General features: G+C 35.3%; 1 protein-coding gene across 5 annotated transcripts in view; it reads left to right on the top strand.

The window, feature by feature from the left end:
* Positions 1-5,349: 5,349 nt before the first annotated feature.
* NOVA1 (NOVA alternative splicing regulator 1) overlaps positions 5,350-24,515 on the top strand; it is a 156,329-nt gene continuing 137,163 nt past the window's right edge. For 2 of the 5 annotated variants that reach the window (XM_036354150.1, XM_036354160.1), the window contains exons 1-2: positions 5,350-5,753; positions 7,498-7,641. In XM_036354150.1, coding sequence (XP_036210043.1) covers positions 5,618-5,753; positions 7,498-7,641 — 280 coding nt within the window. In that variant the 5' untranslated portion in view covers positions 5,350-5,617. Of the gene's footprint in view, positions 5,754-6,167; positions 6,470-7,497; positions 7,642-24,515 lie in introns of those variants that run through there. The other 3 variants (XM_036354177.1, XM_036354169.1, XM_036354185.1) reach the window with 3 other exon arrangements.

The following is a 24,515-nucleotide window of genomic DNA, read 5'->3' on the forward strand; positions in this document are numbered from 1 at the left end:
ACTCAAAGCAAAAAATCGGCCCAGAGATGGCTCGTATCTCGAAAAACTTGTTAGTCAGGACACTCGTAAGTCAAGGCCCCACTGTAATGCTAATAACACATTTATATTTCTACACAAATTAGTGTGAGCTTTCATAGACTTTTTCATAAATATAGACACCATCAGTGAATTTATATTATTTAATACAGAAAAATAAAAGCTATTTGAATTTTTGAGAAGATAAAAGTTCAATAAATCATTTTTCTGTAAGAAGTGCAATCTTAGAAAAGTATTTATAATCAATACATCTATTTATAGAATTTGTTATATAAGACCTGGGATGTGAGATTAGGTGATACACTCTTTTGGTACATGTTTGCTTCTATTTTCCTTGTGCTACATTGAATAAAAAACCAACCCGAATTATTTACATTGACTTTTCATGTCTTGTATGTTAAAAAATTAAAAATGTGTTTAAAAAACACACACAAATAATTCAGGCTTTTTACAATCAATGCTTGGTTACAATGTTGGATTGTGATAATTATAAAACCATAGGTTACTTTTGTTTGTGTTGTTAGTCTTTAATCTTTCCAAATTCTTTCATATTTATCTGCTCTTTCCAATACTTTGCAGAAAGACTGCTTTTCCTTTTCCCTAAATTCATGTTGATACTTACAACCAACTGCTAGCGCCCTACCCATTACTCCTTGACCTTCCCTTTCTGAGCACACTGATTTTCCGTAGTGATGGGGATGTTCCACGTGGGTGTGTTAGCTCCCCAGCATTTATAGCCTGTACACGGGCAGAACAGACTTGTCTCCAGAGCAAGTCCTCACAAAAAGCAGCAGTGCTGGGCTGGAAGACTAGCTAGCATGCATTGAATTAATGTACCCTCGAATAGACTCCACCAAGGACTGAAGAGTTGGTGTCTATATACCCATTTTTTTTCACCCCTTATTCTGAGGCTACTGTTTTAAATGGTTTTCCGGGAATCCCAATGAGATTAAGCTGTCTGCTCATGGTGATACTTGCTTGGTAATTCACCCTTCATTGCCTTTCTTTCATTCTCTGTCTCACTTCCCCAAGTCCCTACTGTGTTTCCTGAAATCACTTCTAAAATAAACTACTTGCACTTGAGTCCTTAACTCAGGTTCTAATTCTGGTAGAACACAAACTCAGAAAATATTTTCCCAAAGCATAGGCTGAAGAAAAACTGAAGTAGAGGGAATATTTAGGTTCTTTAGTAACAGGACTGTTTGTAGGAAAGCGGGAGCATGAAGACAAAGAAATGGGTTTAGGAATATTTGTGGATATTGACTATTTGTGCTTTCTCTAAAAAGCTGATCACTATTACTAAAAATGGATTATCTTACATGCAGGTTATTCAGACCAAAACTTAGGAAGAAAAAGAACCCCTACTGAAGGCTGATAAAGAATATTTTCTATCACAGTTGCTTATGTTTATAATTCATCAACTAATTAGCAAGAAAAAGCACACAAGTTCTCTTGTGTCTTAATTTGTTAGAAAATATTCAATTTGCAGTGCTGCAGCCCTGGCTGGATCACTCAGTTGGTTGGAGTGTTGCCATATGCACCAAATGGTTGAGGGTTTGATTCCTGTCGGGTCACTATCATCTATCTTTCATGACTGAAAAGCACCAGAAATCCCAATGACTCCTGGATGCTCCTTCCAATAAAGAATGCTAGGTTGCAGGTTGGGGAAGCGTATGGGAGGCAGCTAATTGATGTTTCTCTCTCACATTGATGTTTCTCTGTCTCTCTTTCCCTTCGTCTCTCTCTCAAAATCAATAGAAACAGCATATCCTCAGGTGAGGATTAAAAGAGAAATGCAGTGCTGCTTTCTTGGGTAATTAAAAAATAAAACATTTCATTTCAGAAAATTAAAAGGTCAAACTTCTATTATATTTTTGAAAAGTTTATTTGTAGCATAAGAAGGATAGTATAATAATTATTAATAAACTGGGAGCTGCTTTTTTATTTCTTCAGTTTTATTGCTGATAAAAAATGCAGAAAACAACGGATATCGATGTTTATATAACTAGAATGATAGAGGTATAAGTGTGAAATGAAGAAGTATAATTTAAAAAACAAACAAAACAAAACATGCTAGAGAATGGAGGCTTAATTAGAATGTAATCTCTGATAAGCTTCATCGACCAAATCAGCTCATAGGTGACTGATCCTTAGTGTCCAGGTATTAAGATAGTCTCTGCAATTGCTAGCATATCCTAGCTAGGTTACCATTAAGCCTACTATGCATATTAAAAATCATATCTTCTGCTTCTGGGCCCCAAGGAGTGGTGGGTAGTATTTAAATATTTAGTCTGAAAAAGTGAATAAGAGAAGGGTGAGATAAATACCATAAAAAGACACTACAATGACTTTCAGTAAGCTTATGTCTGTAAGGCGATTTAACTTACACATGGCAATAACAAATATTTTCTGAACTATTTTAGAAATATTTTATTTTTAGAAATTTGTTAACAGATTTTCAAATTCTAAGTCAGTCTTTCTCCAAAATTACATTTTACTGAATATTTTGCCCAAGCTTTAATGTAATACAGCTTTGAAATATCTTTATCTTTAATTATCTCTCTCCCCCTTCTTTTACTGTCTTAAAACAATCTAGTACTAAATCCCAGCCCTAATTTTTCTTTAAAAAACATCCTTACATATTTTTGTACACTTCACAGAACACTTTGATTGCACAATGTTTGGCATCAGCCTGTTTCTATCTTGACTACCACATACTCATTTCAAACCCTGTTTTTATTCTCACCACAACTCCGCTTTCTTATACCCAGTTCTGTGTATAAATCTTCCTTATTTTTGGTCCTAAAAGCTATGGTGTCATTTCCTATTACATCATATTCAAAATTCTGGACTTTGGTTCACAGACGTTTACCAATATCCACTAACTTACCTTCTTTCCCTTTCTTTCAGCTCTCCACGAATCTTCTTCCCTGTCTTGAGGCAAACGTTTTTTTGTTTTTTTTCATACACCAGATGAACTTTTATTCTCAAACTAAATGTCATTCTCTTCCGTGTTCAGCAAGTCATCTATCTTTCAGCTGAAAAGGACCAGAAATTCCAATGGCTCCTAGATGCTCCTTCCAATACAGAATGCTAGGAATGGAGTTAGTAGTATTCATTTCCATTCCCTTCCTTAGCTAGCAGGAATTATATTTTACGCTATTCACTTTGATTACTGCTTCAGATATGCAGGCATTTGGGGTGAGAATACCACAGCATTATGGGGGAGTCCTTTCCTATGCCTGCTTAATCCTAAAGCCATCTTTCAGGTTGAAGTGCTGTAGTGGAAAATACAGAGGAGCATCTTTGTTCTAGAAATCTAGTGAGTGCTTATACCTTTTTACATCTTATAATTCATTGCTATGTACATTATCTCATTTGACTCGTAAGAATTGTGAGAGCTAGGGGCGCAGCCCCTGTTTTAAGTGCGAGGGAACATGAAGCTCTAGGGTACTGCAATACTCAAGGGGACCGACTTTGGAATCAGGAAGAACTGAGTTTGAATTATCATTACAATGTTTATACCTGTGTGCCTTTGGGGAAACTATTAATATCTCTAAACCTAAAATCCTCCCCAAAAGAGGACAGTCATCACTGCATGATACACTACCTGTAAAGAGCATCGCATGTAAAGTGGATCACTTGGCGCATGGCAAGTACTTAGTAAGTAGAAGCACGTTACCGGATTTGCCCAAGACACACTTTCAGAACATGCCTGCAAGGAACTGAAACCAAGATTTTGGACTCCAGACCTCATGCTTTGCCACTACCCCTGCTTCCTAACACACTGATTTAATTAAACTACTAACCTGATAGATGACCTTGGGCACAATACTTCATTGAGTCCGTTTACTCATCTGTAAACTGAGTCTTTTCAGACTTTCAGGGTCTATTCCAGATAAATTAGATCCCCCCCCCCCCCCCCCCCGTAGGCTGAAGTTCAAGGGCGTAATATATCCAAGATCTGTAAAACCGTAAGCTGTGCACATTGCAATGAATTTTTTTTTCCTATATGCATATTTCGATCAATATTTAATTTTCTGGACACACTCAGCTGTTGCCTGTCTTTAGTCTGCGTACCAGCGACTCGTGAAGGAAAGACCCATGCTTAGCTTTATTTATTTATACCCAGGCTTGTTCCCGAAAGGATTTAAGGCGGCGAGTGACACTAGGCATTCCCTAAGGATGTCACACCGTGCGAGTCATAAATACTCTTTTGACTAATCACCGGCAGAAAAATCTCCGATGAGCGAGATGTTCACGAATGTCTTCCCCCCTTACTCTTAAAAGTAAAAACCAGTGCACTTCGCTACAAGTTCTGGGAGCATCCAGTGCAGGCTCCAACCTCAGCCTTGACACGGTCCCACCAGCGGTGGACGGGTCACTCCAATGCCCTTCTCCAACTCGCCCCGGTGCTCGCCGCGCCGGTCCCGGCGGGACGGAGATCCCACCCCGCCCCTCCACTCGCTCTCGCCCCCAAGTTCCCTGATTGGAAAGGGGCCTGGAGAGCCCGGCTCCCGTTCCCGCTTTATTGGCTGGCCCCGCTGTCAGTAATGCCGGCTTCCCGCCTTCCAGCCTAGCGCGTTGCTCGGACCCCTCGGTTTGGGCGACAAGCCGCTTACGTTTGCCTGAGCCGTGTTGCCGGGGCCCCGCCACCTTTCACCCCCGCCCTTCCCACGGGAGCGCCCCCGCCACGGCGCGCGCCCCCGCGCCCCCGCGCCCCCGGCTCCGCGCGCGCGCACTCCCGGGTCCCCCGGCCCCTCCGCCCCCGCGGGCCGAGGCTCCGGCGCGGGGAGGCGGCGGCGGCGCTGCTGAGAGGCGAGGACCCGAGCGCGAAGTGTGTGGGAGTCTCCGAACTCAACCCCTCACTACCCTCCCCTCGCAGCCACCCCCCTCCCTCCGGCTGCCCCCCCTCCCCCCAACAAGCGGGAGAAATAATGAGCGAGACCGGGCAGCAGCAGCAGCAGCAGCGCCGAGCAGCCCAGGCAACGGCAGAACCGCTCCGGCAGCGGCGGCGGCGGCAGCACCAGCAGCGGGAGCGAGCGCAGCGCTAGCGGCGCGGGGACCGCCGCGCTCCTGCCCGGCTCCTGCCCTCCTCCGCCGCTCGCTCCGCTCCTCCGCTCCTCCGCTCCGCTCCGCATCCACCTCCTTCCCCTCCTCCTGCTCATTCACTCTTTCCCTCGCGCTCCCCTCCTCCTCGGCTTCCCCGCGCCCGCCAGCCCTCGCGCTCCCACTCCCTCGGCCCGTCCTCCCGCTCCCTCCTCCCGCTCATTCACTCGCCCCTCTCCCTTCTCCACTCTCTCCCCCTCTCTCCTTTCTTCTCCTTCTTTCACCCTCCGTCTCTCACACCCCCTCCATTCCCCAGTCTCCTTTCTGACACTGCACTGCAGCTGCTCCTCAGCCCTGCCCCCTCCCCAGTGAGAACAAACCAGCAACATAGCTTTTTTTCTTAGAGATTTCTATTGATCCGATTAAAGAAAAAAAAAAAAACCTTAAGAAACTCCAAACGCAAAAAAAGAAAAAAAAAAGCCAAAACAAAAGGGAGAACCTTCTCCCCGTAGCAGCGGCAGGAACTGCAAACATGATGGCGGCAGCTCCCATCCAGCAGAACGGGACCCACACTGGGGTTCCCATAGACCTGGACCCGCCGGACTCGCGGAAAAGGCCGCTAGAAGCCCCCCCTGAAGCCGGCAGCACCAAGAGGACCAATACGGGCGGTGGGTATCGCTTCCACCTCCCCGCCGGCCCCATCCCCCGCCGCCCGCCCTGCCTCCCTCCCTCCCGCCGCCCTCCCTCCCTCCCTCCCGCGGCCCGGACACCTCCAGCCCGAACCCGCGGCTCCCGCGCCCCTGCCCCGCGCCCCCTCCCCTGCACCTGCCCCGCACCTCGCCGTCCGGACACATTTCCATGTCTGTGTTTATCATTCATCAAAATGGCGACCGATTTTTCGGAATAGACCTATCTTTCCATTTAATCGGTCGAAAAGCTGACCATTGAAATATCCTAGACCTGGGCGAAGGGGTCCGTCCAGGAGGAGGAGGAGGGTGACCCCCCGAGTGAGGTGACGGCCGCCCGAAGATGCGCGCTGCATTGAACAGTGTGATAAAATAAATAAATAAATGGCACTTGGGGAGCGGAGAGCCAACGGTTGGGGCACCTGAGAGTTTTCCTCCTCTCCATCCCCTTGCGTTGGGCCACAAGTAGTATGCGAGATCTCCGGGCGTGCACGCTCCTGCCGCACTTACATTGTCGGTGCAAATTTCTCATTGATTTGTCTTCCGCGGTGTGCATAGGAGGGTGGGGGTGCCTGGTACTGTGACTTGTTAGTTAACATCCTGCGCTTCCTGGGAAGATGAGTTATAACGGGACCGGTATCGCTTCTTCATTTGCACGGGAGTCATCTTAACAATGCACCCAATGCATCGCGGCAGAGGTGAATTTATCTACAGCATGTGCATTAGAGAAGGATGGGGGGCTTGCGAATGGCACACACCCGCAAAATTTGGAACCTTCATTCACCGAAGGAAGCTGGATTTTCCGGGGTGTTTCCTCTTTAAGACATGATCAGTTTTGCGGAAATTAAAGTTTATGGAGTTGGCTCTGATTTTTAAAACATTTCATTTCATCCTTTCTTGTTGGTTCATCTTATCCCCTTTCCGTTTTAAATGTTGTAGTTATTTTGGAGAAGGAACATTATCTGTTCGGTCATTTTTAAGTGTGTTTGATATAAATGACTCCTAAGCTTTTTAGCACTGGCAGAATTCTTAAGGTCTTTTAATTAATGAGCTTAAAGGAGATCATGGTAGACTAAGAAGTGCTAAAGAAATACCCCAGGATTAGTTTGATTTGCCAGTTCAAATCACTTTGAGTTCTTTCCTGGCAGTTATTGAAGGCTTGGAATACACCCTACAGTTTGGGTGGATTATTTGGTAGGAGAATGGTTGTTTTGCATACTTTAAGTAGGGTATTTGTAATGGCTAATTGTAGTCCTTAAGTGTTTGCTAATGTCAAACAAATATAGTTCATCACCATTTGCAGTGCATTTATTTGTTTTGCAGTATGTTAGGAGAAGGTTTGTCATTTTATAAATCTCTTGAAGTTTTGTTAAAGGGTCAGTTCATTTTGTTTTACCATAGTAACCAGATAGAATTGGAAGACTTCCATGTTTGGAATAACAACTGGAATTTAGTCATCAGTTTCTACAGTGCTGCAAAATAATAGAACATGTTTAGATTTTAAATCCAAGTTTGAACATATAAATCTTACAAAACGGGAAACATTTGTACATATTTAGTTTTCAGTATAATTGTTTCATTTTTGTTCTTTAAAAAAATTTAACCCCCTGTTTCCTTCAGCTATATGCCTACTGTTCTAATTGCTGTTTTTCTCTCTTGAGGGTGGAGAGGGGATACAAAGTTTAAATTATCATGTTAACAAAGTATATTTCTTTGCCTTTTTCAGAAGACGGCCAGTATTTTCTAAAGGTTCTCATACCTAGCTATGCTGCTGGATCTATAATTGGGAAGGGAGGACAGACAATTGTTCAGTTGCAAAAAGAAACTGGAGCCACCATCAAGCTGTCTAAGTCCAAAGATTTTTACCCAGGTAGGTGCAATGGTGAAGAGATTTTTTGATAAGTCCCCAAGGAAAGAAAGAGAAGCTCTTTGTGTGCTGTATGCTGTATTGAAAGAAATTCTTAATAGTGTAGACTTTATTTTATTTATGTATTTCCTGTATTAGAATGTTTGTGGAAATTCTTAAAGACTATTTCCATTGTTGATTATGTCTTTTTTTCTATAATAGACATAGTGTGTCTGTGATATAGGCCAATTGCGAGACGAATCTCCTAGGTATTTCTAAATACTTTCTTATTGGGGGGAAAAAATACAGCAAACTCTGAAATTTAAAGATAGAAACATTGACAGCTGGCATCAGGAAATAGGCTTCTTCTGAAGTTTTCAGACATCATTGTAATGACAATTAGTCTAGAGTGAATTCAGAAGAGGGGGTAGGAAGCCTTTTTAAAGAATGGACCATTTACTTCTAAATCCATTATGTACCTCTTTCTGCTTCATTGCTTTGTTTGTTGGCCTTGGAGTGAAGTAAAGAGGACAAGTGCTGCCTCTTCGGATTTTTAAAATATTGTGTTTTTAATGTAATTGTCACAAGAAAATATATTATGTAAGAAGTAAAATAATGCTTCAAAATTTTGTTACTTAAGAGCTGTATTTGATTAAAATATGTTAACAGTTTGTTTGGTAGTGTAACCCATTAGAATATGGCAAGTTTCGTAGGTGGTGTAATTCTTTTGTACTTTTCAGTGTGCTTTTTAAATTTCAGGTATTATACAGTTATGCATGTTCATCTTTTTAAAAATCATTTTGCTTCTCAATATATAGATTTTAAGTTTAATTGGAAAAACTCCATAATTAATTAGTGTATCTCCTAGATGAAACATTAATTGATTTGCTTTTACTTAGATATAACTTCTGCCATTTTGGGGGCTATTCTATCTTTATGGTCAAAAATTTTTTATTCAGTGCTGAGGGGAACCGATACTGCTAATTTTTTTTCCTGGTGGCAAAGAAAAGCTGATTTCCTTTCAGTGATCTAATTCAGTAAGAGTTCTTTAATACAGCAGAGACATCTGTCATGAATGTAAGCAGAACATTTGGAGGATTTCTTTTTCATAGCCAATCACTTGCTGGTAGAAAATGGACCATTATGCTGGTTAAGAAGGTCTTAGAATGGTTGAAACTGTCATTTGTTATATAAGTTAAGTGTAGTTATATTTGGTGAACATTAAATTTATTAAACTAAAATGTAATCTATTAGATACGATGTCCTTCGAAAGTTTGTTTCCTGTGAGTGTAGTTTTGTAGGTGGCTTTCCGTGTCTCTGAAACTTTCCCTATGCATTAAGAAAGTTTGCTAATATATTTACATTTGTATATTTAAAAGATATATCATGATGGAAAAATTTAGTTTGGAATTGTGAAAAACCTAAATATAAATAAAAGCACTCAAAAGAGCTTGATTGCAAAATTAATAACGTGATAGTTCTAGGAAAAGACTGCAATGGTAAATTAAATTCACTTTCAGTAGGTGAAAATGAAATAGCTTTTTTGCATTATACATGAGGCGGTATCAGATGTTCAGGGATGTTTTAGAAAATTGGTGTTTATCAAGGATATTCCAAATAGTAAATTAAATGCCTTTTCATTTGAATACAGTTTATTTTCAGTGGTTTAGAAAGGGTACACCAAGAATTGTATCTTTTGTTCTTAGTCCACTTAGCGTTGCGTTTTTTTTCTTATTACATTGAAATTGGTTATTTTATTTATAGTTCCGAGTCATGTTTTCCCTGTAGAAAAAGAATATCCGTTATAAAAAAAAAGAAGAAAGAAAACTAAAATGTGTTGGGTAAAATTTTGTGTGTGCAGTGACGTAACCTGATCAAATGTGAGTTGAAATGTCTGGATGCAAGAAAGCTTATACTCTGCCTGTAACAGGTGGAAACCAATCATACACTATAGAATCAATTTTAAGGATAAGATAAAGCCTTGTAATTTATAAGAAGCTTTAATTCTGAACACTTTGTGTTTTAATAAAAACTTAACTAGGTTATTACAGATGTATCTCTCTTCTTCTGATAGACTTTAATTGTAATACTTTTCCTGTTCACACTTGACCACAAGCCTGTGGAATTAAGATCCTGGTATTCCTCACAATAACAACCTCTCAGTGCCTTTCCACTTCTGTTACTTCAATATACAGATATACTTAAGGCATACTTACTTTGCTCATCTCAGAGGAACTGAATTTCAAAGCTTTTCTTTATATTGGGAAGTTATAAAGACTTTCTTGCAGGATTATGCAATAATTCAGAAGTCCATTTTTGTGTGTTTCAATATGTATTTATGACTCTTTATTCTATTGGAATGAATATGCCTGATGTTTAATCCATGAACATTTTCTGGTGTCTCATTTGGTAAGATAGTGTATTCGGTGAAAGTGTACTTTAGTTGTAACCTAATGGATTTTCTCAAATTACCTAAGTTTTGAAACAGAATGTAACTGTGTTCAAAAGGTTTAGATAAAATACTACTATATTTGACAAAAACTTTCCTCAGGATATATATGCAGAATACAGACACACTTTGGGGATGCTTTAATAAATTTCAATGCAAATGATATGTGCATTGTTTTTAGTATAGCTAATATAATCTTCTGATATTTATCATATTTGTTTTTCTTATTTTTGCTCAGGTTATATCTTTAAAATGTCTTAAGCAACCTTGCTTTTCTCAGTAATTTTTTATGTTTATGGTTGAAATAAAACATTTTTACATATTTATTAATATGAATTTAGAATTTATAGTACTGTATGTTACATTGTGTATTTCAGCATGTCATATATTAAATACAGTAATTTGAGGAATTGTATGATGAAGATTGAAAAGTCCATTTTTCAATTACTGTAATCAGAAAAAAAAAAGACCTACAAATAGATTTACTTTTTGTTGTGCGGTGTAATTCATTTATCTATTTTTAAAAATCTAAATTTCACAGAATACTAACATTACTGGTGGTTTATGGATATATCTTTTTTTCTTGATTAAAGCAACCTAATATGATGTATTTATATATCAGTTTTTATAATTAGGTTATTTAAAGGTGTTGCCATGTAGTAAAAAACAGCTTTCTCATTTGGGGGACTATATGGCTGTATTTATTTTCAGAATGGTAGTAGTGTTCTTTTTTTAATTGGCACCTGAAGGTGTGTTTAGTTTTATTAATAAACAGATTGATTTTATCTGTTAAAATATTTAATGAATGGTTCGGGTAGGTAATTGGAAAAACTTACTAGCTTAGAGAAGTAGAGGATGCATAAAATAAATATTTTCATATGCCTTAGATTTTAGAAGACTTCATTGTGTACCTATTTTTTTATTCTATTATATGACACTGGAGATATTCATTATATCAAACAGGAATCTTTCACTATAATCTTGGCATATATTTATGTGTAATTTATACAGTTTTCATATTTGCACTTAAAATTGAATCACAATTACTATATATTGTTTTCTTTCATGGTCCTTATGTTAAAATTTGAACATATTATATCTAGATTTATTATATTTTAATTGTATCACTGTCCAACTTAGGTGATGCTTTTTTAAAAAAACCATAAATCATTTGCATGTTACATTTTTTAAAAAATCATGAAAAAGCTGAATGTAAATGAATTTTTCTTTTAGTAAAGGAAATATCCCAGACTGCCTTAATTTTGACATGGGGAAAATTCAGTGGCCAATTTAACCTTTAAAATTGGAATAGTGTAAGAATGATCTTTTTTTCTTTGGAAATCAGAGGAGTTAAAGCAGTTTAAAATAGATCACTTGTTTACATTTTTGAAGGAAGGGTATTATGATATTAGCAGTACAACATGAATACTTTTGTAATAGCTTTTAAAAGTTATAGTTTATACTCTTTGATCTTAGATTCAAAGCATCTTAGAAATTTATTGGTATATATTTTAAGCCAAAATTAATAGATAAATAGAATTATGTCAAGTAGAAAAGCAAGTAGTATAACTTCCAATATTGTTCAGTTTAATAGGATAGTTATCTTTACACTGTTCTATACCTTTGATTTCAGTATGATAAAGAGTTGCGGATAGATAACATGTTTTTTTTTTTTTTAAATCTTAAAGTTGTAATATTTATCATACTACTTATTGTTGTGGGTTACTTTATATTTTATCTTTCTATATCCTCAGTTGAAGGAGGAACCATAATCTCTCACTTAGATATTAATACCTCTCTGAAAATTTTCTGCTGTTTTAATTCTTTCTCACTTTTAAGCTATAGGAGACCTTAACATCTGAAGGAATGTTACTGGCATAGCACAGCCTGTATTAAACTTGTTTCCAAAAGATAATACTTAACTCATATAAGCAAATGTTTTATGGTATGGGATTTTTAGAAAGATTGAATTAGCCTTAAAAATCTTAGCTATTCATTTTATTTCATTCTGATGTTATATCTTCTATCATCCATTTAGTAAGTTATGGAACATCATTTATAGTGTCAGTGTTTTCATGAATAATATAACAAAATGTCCTTTAAAATTTGGTATTTGAAGCCTTCTGGATTTTGGAAAAATAGATAATTTAGAGTTTGTGACATTGTAAGGAAATACAGTACATCTAACAACATTGTCTTTCAAAAGTCATCCCCAAAGGATTTCAGGAACAGTTAAATATAGTGTACACAATTGGTGAACTAGCTCAGTATTTATGTATTGAAGATGTTTTGTATAATATACAAAGAGGAATAATTACCTGTGTATTGGGAACTATAAGAAGTATGTGGTGTCACTAAAAACTCGAACAACAAACCACCAATTAAAACTTGCCTATGCTATACTTTTGCTTTTTTCCCTCTGGTTTAAGGGAATTAAGATTTTTAAGCTCTTACATGACACAAATGACATTTATTGAACGCAGTTATGCCACTTGTTGACTAAAATTCAGTGCTTAACCTAACGTATTTTACTATAGAGTTTAGCCTTAGTTGTTTCCAGTTTAGTGGAGCTATATTTTAAAGCACAACTTTATGAGCGAGTGCAGCTTTTCAAAATAAAATTGGGGGAATGAGGGCGGGAGATGTGTGCTTGATTGCCATCTCATTTCCATCTTTGGATACAGCTCTAGCATAAAGTTAAACAACATCTGCAGAGATCTGACTGACAAACATCTCTCTGGGACTCATCATTGCAGCCTGCAGCAGGTGCATTCAGCTTTGCAGTCTTTTCCAAAAAGAGGTTAGTTTGTTCTAACATTTATCAGTAGACCAGTGGGAGCAAGTGACTAGAGAGAAGAGGTTGGTTGTCACTTGTCCAGTGCTGGAATACTACAGGTAATTGGACTGGACTGTTGGGCACCGCAGCAGTGTGTGTCTCACATTGCACTGCAGCTGCTATGGAGCTTAATTAACCTGACCCTCAGAGACTGAAGTGTCATAGCATAAAATGCAACATGCAGGAGATGAAGCAGTACTTTTCAATAAGTACTTTCTGATGCGCGGGTTGGTGAAAGTTCCATTTTCATCTTATTCTTTAAAGATATGTCATCAGTTTTTTCATTTATCAATATGCAAATATTTGAAACGAAACTAATTTTCATAAATCTGATAGAAGCCACATAAAAAAAAGATGGAGGGGTGGCTTTAGGTATGGAAGCAAAAGTAATAGAAGGTTAGTTCAGAAAAATTAAAATTTCCCTATTCCAATATATTTGAAAGTATATTTTCAAATCATGAGGGAGCAGAAAAAGTGGAAGTACATTGTGTCCTTTTTGCTTTCTTACCTTAGATTAACGTTTGTTTATTTATTTTTATTGTACAAATAACCCATGTAAAATAAAGTGTATCTTTTCAGCATGTTAGGAGCTTTGGCATGCAAATTATGCTGAGTGTTTTGAAGTTTTCCAACAAATAAGACAAGTATAGCATGTTAAAAATATTTTTAGGATATTACAATGTAATATAGAGGTGCTGTTGAAATGGTTCTTTACCACATTTTATTACAAGTAAATTAAAATTTGATTAAATAAAAACTCTAAAAACATCAGTCTGTTATTTATTTATATTTTAAATTTCTTAATGGGTTGGAAATACTGACTTACAATACACTGCCATGACATATAAAGAAGTTTCTTGTGTGTTCTAATAGTATTCCCAATTAATATAGGTATCTCATCACTGTCCTGTTTATTAATTGGCCCTTGAATGGAAACAGTTCCTAAGGTAAAATTGTCAATTAAATCTTCCAAGGTACTATAGACTTTTTAAAAATAATTGAGAATTTAAAAATCATTTGGAGTCTGTGAAACAGCTTTATAGTTTTGACTTACTCATAGTTTTACTAACTTGAACTTCTTCTTATCTATTGAATGTAACTTGTCAGTTACCCAGTTAAGTTTTAGTTTGTACAGATTTTTTTTTGGTAACATATACTTTTCTTGAGGAATTTTTACCAGTATTGCCAATAACTGTTTGATCTTGAAGCTACCATTTCTAAGAAAAGTCTATTAAATTTTATTTTGCTTAAAATTTTCATAGTTGGTAATTTATTGGTAATTATGGTAAATATATGAAATAAGATTAAAATAATTATCTCTAGACATCAAGAGCATCATTCCCACATGTTTAAACATATTTAATTTTTCAATCAAGATTTTTTATGATATTGTGGACTATTATTTTCTTATCAATTCTCATCAATATAAAAATGATTCTTTAAAATTTCACATATATACTTCACTGTCATTTTTAAATTTTTGATAAAAAAGATAAGAATAAACATTTTAAGACTACGAAGTATAAAAACGAATATTATGTACACTGACAAACCTTTCGAGATACTTTCAATATTTGCTAAGTTTCAAGCCATTATATGGATATCCTTTTCCATAGCAAAAGTTGATCATGAAAACACATAATATCTGCACTCCATCATTGATCTTTTGCTGCTTCCTGCAGGGCCTGTCATAGCATCGTTGACAGGACCAGATGAAAAATGAAATCAGTATCTTGAGTTTTTTAACAACAAAATGACTCAGGTAAGATTATTTGGTGTGGAAAATAAAACATTTCTTACCATTATTAAACTAATTTTATTTAATAATTGACATATAAAATTAATTTAAAAAAATTAAGACCTGTTTTTGTTTTACTGATGTTCAGCATATTAGTAATTTCCAATTAATTTTATTCTGAACTCAGTAATTTTTAAATTTTAGACTGTAATGTTTCTTACTTTCCTTGTCAAACTGAGCAAACTTTTTGAAGTTTTGAGAAATAACTTTTCTTTCTATTTTAAAGACTAGTTATACATTGAAAACTAGATATATATTTAGGAATAATTATATATTGAAGGCCCCATAATTCGTTTGCAGGATAAATTTTCACAGAATGAACTTAATAATTAAGACTTCAAGTCCTGTATTCCCTCTAGGATATAATAAATGCTGACTCTCAGTTGATTCAGTTTTTAAAAACCATTCTTATCCTAAAAAAGAAAGTTTTGTCTTCATTTAAATTTTTAATAATTTGCTGCTCTAGGAATTAGATTGGGCAGTGATTCTATTTTAAGGTCTAATAATTTGGGGGAAGGGTAGAATAGAATGAATAGGGTAGTACATTTCATTAACACAACATAGGGAATTGTGGTACATGTTTTTGTTTTATGTTACTAAATATTTTAGAAAAACTAGCATTTTAATTTGTGTTATGTTTATTTTTGAAATACTTGTTTTTGAAGAAGTTAGTTTTGTAAGGCAAGTGAGCTCTTAGAGACTATTGATTCACAGTCAATCTTTGTAGAACTCATTTTAATTTTTCTAATACTAATTTATGCTTTTTATAAAGTCATAAGTACTTTGAAAAAAACTAACCTAGTTTTACTTTTTAGTTTGAAATCGGTCTAGAATCTTTTCTCTTGTTAATTATGATGTGTATTTTTCAGATGCTTCTAGGAACTCAGCTGTAGGCAGCTCTTTGGTCAGTATGACTTAGAATTATTACAGAACATCTTTGTAGAGGAATATGGGCATGTTTTGCTTTACCATAAAAAGCTGTGCTTTTATTGTTATTGTCCCCTTGAGTTTTGTTTTAAAATTTTCATAGTATATGGCATCTCTGCTATAGACTTTAATGAGGATACTTAGGAGTAGTGAAAAGGCTTTCTTTTAAAGGGATTGGAAAATCCTGTAGAACTAGATGAGAGGAATGTAACTTAGATATGATCTCTTCCTGAATATTCATTTAACAGTTGAGGACACCAAGATAGCAAGAGATTATGTGTTGTGTGCCAATAATTTTTTTGTAACTTTTAGTTGTGTTTTTTAACACAGAAAATAATTAGTGGCATTATTATAATAGGTATTTCAGCCTCTTTTGGTTTTGCTTGACACTTTCCCCCTTTTTTTTGTATATGACTGAGGAAATATATCTTTACTACTTCTTTCTTTTCTTTAAGATGTAGATGTCGCCTACATCTTAATAAATTTAACTTATTTTTTTTAGCTGATTGAGAATAGTGGGTTGAAATAACAGTGTTTCCTTACCTGGCTGGTTCCCCTGACCTTCCTTACTACCATGACCAGATTTTAACATCTTTATGGACGATTATGTGCTCCCTTTGTGCTTAGAACTAGGTGCAAAATGCTCTGACGATATTTCTCTCAAACAAGGGAGTGATAAGAAATAAGAATGATGAATACTGGTTATAAAATTTGATACTTGTATAATGATACAATTATGTCTAGAATTTGAAACTACCTCTTTCAATGGCAGGATCTTGAGAGAAGAGAGTAGACTTCAAAGAAGACTTCAAAGAAAGCTGACAGGGTTTGAGGGTTGAATTTCAATATGCTGCCTGGACAAGAGTAGAAGGTCATTTGAAGCAAGGAGATAAAATGTATAGTCATGGAAATATGAAAAATTCCTTGTATAATCAGGGGCCCAAAATTGGTTTGGTATTACTGTGATAGAAAGTGGATATTGCTGTAGGGGGAGAGTGGGGTAAGGGAGATACTGTGCAAGTAAGAGAGAATGTACTACATATGAAAAAGGAAAAAAGTTGGAAAAATACTCATCCTAGAGATATTCATTAGCAAGAATTATCTTAAAGAAAAAGTACATCTGTGTATCTATATAATGACTGACAGTGGTACTGTAATTAAAATGTATGTGTCATTCGTATAAATATAAATAGTGACATTTGCACTTTGGAGGAAGGAATGACCTAGTTATCCAGAAAGAGTTGCATTGTAGATTGAGGAGTCTGGTTTTCCGCTTAGGGAATATAAGTAGAATTAAAGAGAAGACTAATTTGTTTGGAGAGGAAAAGATTAAGGGCAACTAGGAATACTGAAAACAGCGGTTTTGAACCTGTGGGTCGCCAACCTGTGGGTCGCCAACCTGTGGGTCGCGACCCCTTTGGGGGTTGAACGACCCTTACACAGGGGTCGCCTAAGAACATCGGAAAACACATATATAATTACATATTATTTTTTTGATTAATCACTATGCTTGAATTCTGTTCAATTTGTAACAATGAAAATACATCCTGCATATCAGTTATTTACATTACGATTCATAACAGTAGCAAAATTACAGTTATGAAGTCGCAACGAAAATAATTTTATGGTTGGGGTTCACCACAACATGAGGAACTGTATTAAAGGGTCGTGGCATTAGGAAGGTTGAGAACCACTGACTGAAAAAGATGTTAAAAAATATGAGAGCTATCTTTTATTAAGAAAGTATGTGCCAAGTGTAGAAGAAAAATAGCTTGGGGACCTAGGAAGGACAAATATCAGTGAAGAATATTTTGCTATAATCAGGGAAGATCTGGAGATAAAAATCTGTTTTTGAAATTTGTTCACTTTTATATATCTTGTCTATGCAGGGAGGGGCTTTTAAAGTTAGTGACAGTGGTTTTTCTTTACTAGTTTTAGTTTGCTTTTGATTCATAGCTGTTTAGAATCATATATCTGATAAAATTTTTCTCATTTCTTAAATTATATGAATATGTAGGCCTTTTTAGCTCTCTTGGCATGTGGACAAATATATTTTTCAGTTTTATGAAAATTAATGATTTGCACAACACATATGTTTCTTTATGTTGAATTTGAAGCCATTCAAGCACTAAAGTTTTGTTAACGATAGAGATATTGGTATGTGTTATGTCAATGAAAATTGAGACTTATTGGTGGATTCTCTGGTGTTTTAGTTGATTTTTGAGATTCAGCATCATTGATAAATATTTTGTATAAGAATCACTCTTAATACTTTATCAAATTCAGATGAATTTTGTAATACTTTGAAAAATATGGCACTGTTTTTATACTTAGAAAATGAGATTAAAATTTATCTGGCATTTTATACTGATTTATGAAATTATTAGTTAGTTGTATAGGGACACATTAAAAAATTGACAGCCAACTGACATTAAATACCAGATGGGAATTTGAAATGAAAATATTCATTGTGTAATCTTTATTGAAGTACTCATAATTTAATAATACCAGTTGTGTAACTCAAAGGAAACATAAGCAAAGTTTCATTGTCGTTATTGATAATCATATCATGGGTAGGCTATCATGATTTGTTCTCTTTTTACATTTTTCAATTACAGTTTTCAATTACAGTTTACATTCTGTATTATTTTGTATTAGTTTCAGATGTATAGCATACTGGCTAGAATCATGTGCTTTACAAAGTGGCCCCCCAATATTTTCCGTACCCACCTGGCACCATACACAGTTATCACAATATTATTGACTGTGTTCTCCATGCTGTACTGTACATCCCTGTGTCTGTTCTGTAACTACCAATTTGTACTTCTTAACCCCTTCAGCTCTTTCACACAGTCCCCCAACCTCCCTCCCCCCCGGCAACCTCCCGTCAGCTCTCTGTGTCTATGAATATGTTTCAGTTTTGTTTGTTCATTTATTTTATTCTTTAGATTCCACTTATAAGTGAACATGACTTGATCTTAAATGAAGAGCCAATACAGAACAATTCTATTTTGAAGAAATTTGGCGTTTGTGAAGTTTTTCAAAGTAACATTTGTTTAAATTCAACAACTTTTACGAAGTCTGCCTTTAAAGTGCTATTTTATTTTTTATTTATTCCTTCTCCACTGAAAATTTCCAGCCACGTTTTCTTTACAGTAATAATTTTATTTTTTGAAGTGTTTATCTATTCTGTTTAGGAAAGGTATGTTCCTTTCAAAGCTTTATCACATTTTGACTTACACTGATGTGTTTAACATCTTGTTTAAAAAGCAGAATGGCTCTGGATATGAAAATGCAAACTGTGATAATAAGCTGGATATGCCGTATGTGGCAATTTAGGTTGGCATATATCTCAAATGGCATGTTTAATGTACTGTATTACTAATATTAGTAATTTTGCAGTGGAAAGCTGCTACTTTTATTATATGGTCTCATGCTGGTGGGCTTAGAATGCTGACAAACCTTTTACTTTATAAATCCCTCTTTTTAACTCATATAATTTTTTTTTTCTGTTGAAATTATCTACCTGGGATCTGTCTTAGTAACTGACTAATTAGTCTTCCAAGTTTGTGAAAATAAGAACCTTACACCCCATAGTGTCCACATGTAAATTATTGGCATAATGTTCAACAAACTTGCCAAATACAAATTAAAAGTTAATTGCATTTCTATATAAAAAAAAGAACCTTACAAATAGATAGTGTGTAATTAGATGATTATGAATGTGAATAGTAACTATATATATTGCTTTTTAATGCTAATAGATTTGATGTGGCCAAAAATGCTTTAGTAAAACAATTAAGAATGGAAATCAATTTTTTATTTTTAGTAAATGTACATATATTGTTAGGAAAAGCTTTGAGGTTCTATGGTCTTGGCAACAAAGCCATTTAAAGCAAACTACAATAAATATTGCCCCTTTATGACAGAATACTCAACTTTGAAATCATATTCCATTTTTCTTAGACATAATTTTTTCCCTTAATTCTTTAAAATGTTGTTTTTATCAAAAGGTCCTTCAAATAGTTCAGCAGGTTGTATTAAAAATCATTGGAAACTGCAATGTTACAGGGATAATTTAAGTAATTTAAAGGGACAGATAACGTAGGTAAAGACTATTTACCTTTTAAGGAACTTACAATATAATAAATATGATTCTGTTTAAGGAAAATTTTGGGTTTGGGAAATTAATGATTATCGAAATCCAGTATCTTTTAACGAGCCAGGCTCTGAATTTCTGTATGTGCATATTTAAACTATTTCTATCGCTATTAATGGAAAAAGTGATGATGGTTTTTTTAAAAGTCTAAAACTTTTTAACTAAGTTACTTAGTATTAGTCACAGCTTAATTAGATCTGACATTCCTTACTCTTACTTTAATTCCTAAAATATTAATTTAGGTAGGAATTTTTATTTCTTTCTTACAGTCGAGGAAAATAAGACAGTGATAATTAAAATTTGTGTTATAGCAAGCTTGTGATGAACCTGTTTATTTACTGTTATTCTATAACTCTTTGCATCAGACTACTTATACATTTTAATTCAGAAATAAAGTATTCAAAATTTAGTTGAGATTCACTAAACTGTCACATTGGTCCACCACTAGGAAATAATTAGGTATTTTTGATGGGTTTGATAATTTTTCCCTATTCGTATGGAAAAGCTACAAATTTATTTTTGCCAAGGAAAGCAAAATTGTAATACTTAAGCAAAATGGACTGATAAAAACAAGTTTTTTGTCTTGACCTACCCCCTATTAACATAGAACCTTAACATTGTCTATGTGTTTTTGCATCTTCATATTTACATTGGACTTCTAAGATAGTTTGAAAATTTGCTTAATTTACTAGATTAATTTCTTTACATGAAATTATTCAGTATAGCACTTCAGTTAGCACTGTAAGATTTTGTCTTTCACTTAAGTCATATATAGCCACTACTCTAGAAATTTGTTAAATTATTTACTCGGGGTTAGAAAGGTCTGGTGAAATCACTATGGTAGTACTTAGTATAACCAAAATTTTTATGAGGAAAATATGCTTTGGATATTACACAGTGAGGTTTATTAAGAAATTATCAAATGGCTCAGTGCTTTGTAATGCCTTCTGGAGATGCGAGATGAAATACAAGATTCCTTTTTTTAAAAATATATTTATTGATTTTTTACAGAGAGGAAGGGAGAGAGAGAGAGAGTTAGAAACATTGATGAGAGCGAAACATCAATCAGCTGCCTCCTGCACATCTCCCTACTGGGGGTGTGCCTGCAACCAAAGTACATGCCCTTGATCGGAATCAAACCTGGGACCCTTGAGTCTGCAGGCTGACACTCTATCTGCTGAGGCAAACCGGTTAGGGCAAGATTCCTTTTTTAAAAAAAATTTTACTTTAGTGTTTAAAGTATTACAAATAGTAGTATATAACTCTCCTTTTTTTCCCCATTGACCTCCCTCATCCACCGCTGGCCTCCCCTCCCCTCCTTGGCACATTCCCTCCCCTCCCCAGTGTCTTTTGTCCATTGGTTATGCTTATATGCATGCATACAAGTCCTTTGGTTGATCTCTTACCCCTCCCCCTTTCCCCCCTCCCCTCCCCTGCCTTCCTGCTGTAGTTTGACAAGATTCCCAGAGAATGTGGTGTCACACAGCAGAGTTTAAATTGGAGCTCTGTCACTTATTAGCTGTATGAGTTTGGTCAAATAATGTAATCTTTTTGGACCTCTAATTTTTTTCATCTGTGGAATGGGGATATTAGTACCTCATGCATAATTATAAGTTGTTGGTCTAGGTACCATAAAAGGAAAAATGTAAAAGCATGTCAGGTAATGCCTGATGTATAATAAGCATTTTATGACACTATCTTTTTTATCTTCCTTAACCATTTTTTGTTAATTTAATAATACAAAATTTACAGCAGATATTTTAATGTAAAATAAATTACATTAATGTGGCCCTAAAAGAAAAACATTGCTATAAGGATTCTTTTAAAATTTTTTCCCCTCACAACTGATTGTTATAAAAATGCAGGCTATGCAGAGAAAGTTAAAGCTAACCTCTCCTCATCCTACTCCTTTAAGATAAGTAATATAAATAATCTGATATATATTCTTTTTAGACTTTACAAATGCCTTTTTATATAAATTCATATTTTTAGGATATAAGTACAAGTGATATTAGTTGTTATGAATAGGAATGTGTTTTCAGCAAATCACCTCTCTTATTTAATGGATTTATTGAGTTTCTCTAAGGTGTCCTTCCAATCTCAGCTGTGTAAATATTTTTACTTGGATAGCCTAAAAATGTGTTCTATGATACCCTTGAAGATAAGCAGGGCTTTGATTGTTTATTTTTTACTCATATAGTTGAGATGAAAACTAGGGACATGAATTTATAATATTGAAGTATATTATAATCTCATATAAGCATATAGGCTTATTTTTATTAAGATTCAAGACACTAAGACTTCTGAAAATCCTTTCCGTATTAGTAAAAAAGAAAGTAATCATATATTAAATGCTGAGGGTAGATGTTTAATAATATAGGTGATGATTCACAAAGCTTGTTTTTCAGCTTTTTTTTTTTAGCTTAGGTTTTTTAAATTGTTCTGTGAGGGCCTTGAACATTTTAATTCATGTTTCTGCAACTTCCATGAAAGACCCAAGAAAACTTAATGGTGTAGTTTCACTAAGAGTAGCTTTTTAAAAAAAAGAATAGTTTATTGATATTTAGAGAGAGGGGAAAGGAAAGGGGGGAGAGAGAAATATCTATGTAAGAGCACATCAATCAGCTGCCTCCTGCACCCCCTTACCAGGGATCAGAGCCTGCAACTTCGGCATGTGCCCTTGAACTGGCAGCCAGTGCATGGGACAACACCAGTCAACTGAGCCACACCGGCCAGGGCACTAAGAGTATCCTTTAGGGGTCATGGTTTATGTCCCTGTTCCTTAACAAGTATCCATATTTTCCAAGAGTTATTACAAAATTTTTGATTGTTATTACAGTAAAATTGTTTTTATGATATGCCTATATTTTGTTAATCACTGTATAAATTTAATGCTGTATTTAGATACCTTAGATACTAAATATTTATATATTAGATGTTTAATATTATTCTAATATAGCATGAAAAACTATATATATGATTTTGTTTTATATGAATGTGCCTTAAGGATAATAAATGTAATTATGATCATAGTAACTTTGGGGCTGCTTTGTGGAAAATATAAAATTTGAGTGAATATCTGTCATAACATAGAGTAAGTTCAGTTTTATGTTTAGGAGGTTGTACTTTTGAATATATAAGAATACTAGGTGCTATAGGAAAAAATAAAGTGAGAAACTTTGCTAAAGATCATTTAATTCCATGTAATATTAGAGTAATGGATTTATTCTTGGAGACTTAGAACTTGTAGAGACTAGAGTGTTTAAAGTCTTATTGGAATGACAGTGATACTGATAGTTGGCAATTTGTAGAAGAGGAATCTATGATAGCCTAGGGTAGAGAAGACTCAGGTTTTATCTTTGTTAATATTAGTGTGTGGTTTTGGGGAGTAGTGAAATTTGAAAAAGGCTATGAATGCTGAAAATCACCTTAACTTTCTTCTCACTTGTAGCATTTTCAGTTTTCATTGGAACTAAGGCAGTAGGCTACACAATATATAATTAGTTAAAATATCAATTCCAAAACAGAGTCTGCTATTATCCTGTTTGATTATTTTATGTTCTATTTCACTGAGAAAATAAGATTAAAGGAAATTTCATAAGCTCCCACCACCAGATTTAGTCACCTAACTACATTAGCACCTGTTCAGTATATATTTTCCTCTTATTATTTTAATAAACTTTCCCTGCCCCTAGCAAAGGCCAATCCTCTGCTTTTATTCTATATTTTATTCCTTCTTAGCTACTCAGACATGTTTGGGAATATTTTCTTCTCTCTTTTTCTTAACATTATCCATTTTGCCCACTCTATTTTCTTTCATCCTACAAACATACTGCTATTTCTCTGATCTTAAAAAGCAAACATTTTCTCCTATTGCATTTTCTGTTTCAATTACCATGCCAATAACAGTAAAATGCTTCAAAATAGTTGTCTATACTTGCACTATCCCTAGTTCCTCTCCTCCGATTTTTTATTTTTTAAGCCATTCCAGTTAGGATTTGACTCCGTCCTTCCAGGAAAACTGCTGTCAGGGTCTGGTGACGTCAGTGATGGTAATCTAATGGTCAGTCCTCAATTCTATCTTCCTACCAATCAGCTGATTGCAGCAGTTGACAGTTATCACTGTCTCCTCTTTGAAACATTTCATTGTGCTTTCAGCACACATCTACCTCATTATCACAGCCTCAGGTTTCCTCTGCCGGTTTCTTTCCGTTTCCCTGAATTTGGTCCCTGAACCACTTTCTTCTTTATACTATTCATGTTTACTCCCTTGGTGGTCCTATCCCGAATTATGGCTTCAAATAAGCCTCTGTTTTTTGATTACTACCAAATGTTTATGTTCATTCTGGACTTTTCACCTGAGTTCCAGACTATTGATGCATCTGCCTACTTGATATCACTTGCATGTCTAATAAGTGTTAGAATTAAATATGATTTTAAATATTTGGATCTTTCTGTCATATTCCCCTATCTACTTCTCCCACAATCATCTCCATCTTAATTGAAGTTTCATTCTTCCAGTTTCTAAGACCAAAATTCTTAGAGTCGTTCTTACTTTCTCTCTTTCGGTCAGACTTCACATCTAATCAGTCATAATTCTGATTCTGTTAAAGATATTTGCCTTAAATGGAAGCCAATATCAAAAACAAGTAAATGTTGCAAAATGCAACCTGTTCTGCTTAGCCAAGTAAAGAATTAACCAACCGCTCTAACCGGTTTGGCTCAATGG

Source organism: Myotis myotis, unplaced genomic scaffold (genome assembly GCF_014108235.1).
Source record: "Myotis myotis isolate mMyoMyo1 unplaced genomic scaffold, mMyoMyo1.p scaffold_m19_p_1, whole genome shotgun sequence".
Taxonomy (NCBI): Eukaryota; Metazoa; Chordata; class Mammalia; order Chiroptera; family Vespertilionidae; genus Myotis; species Myotis myotis.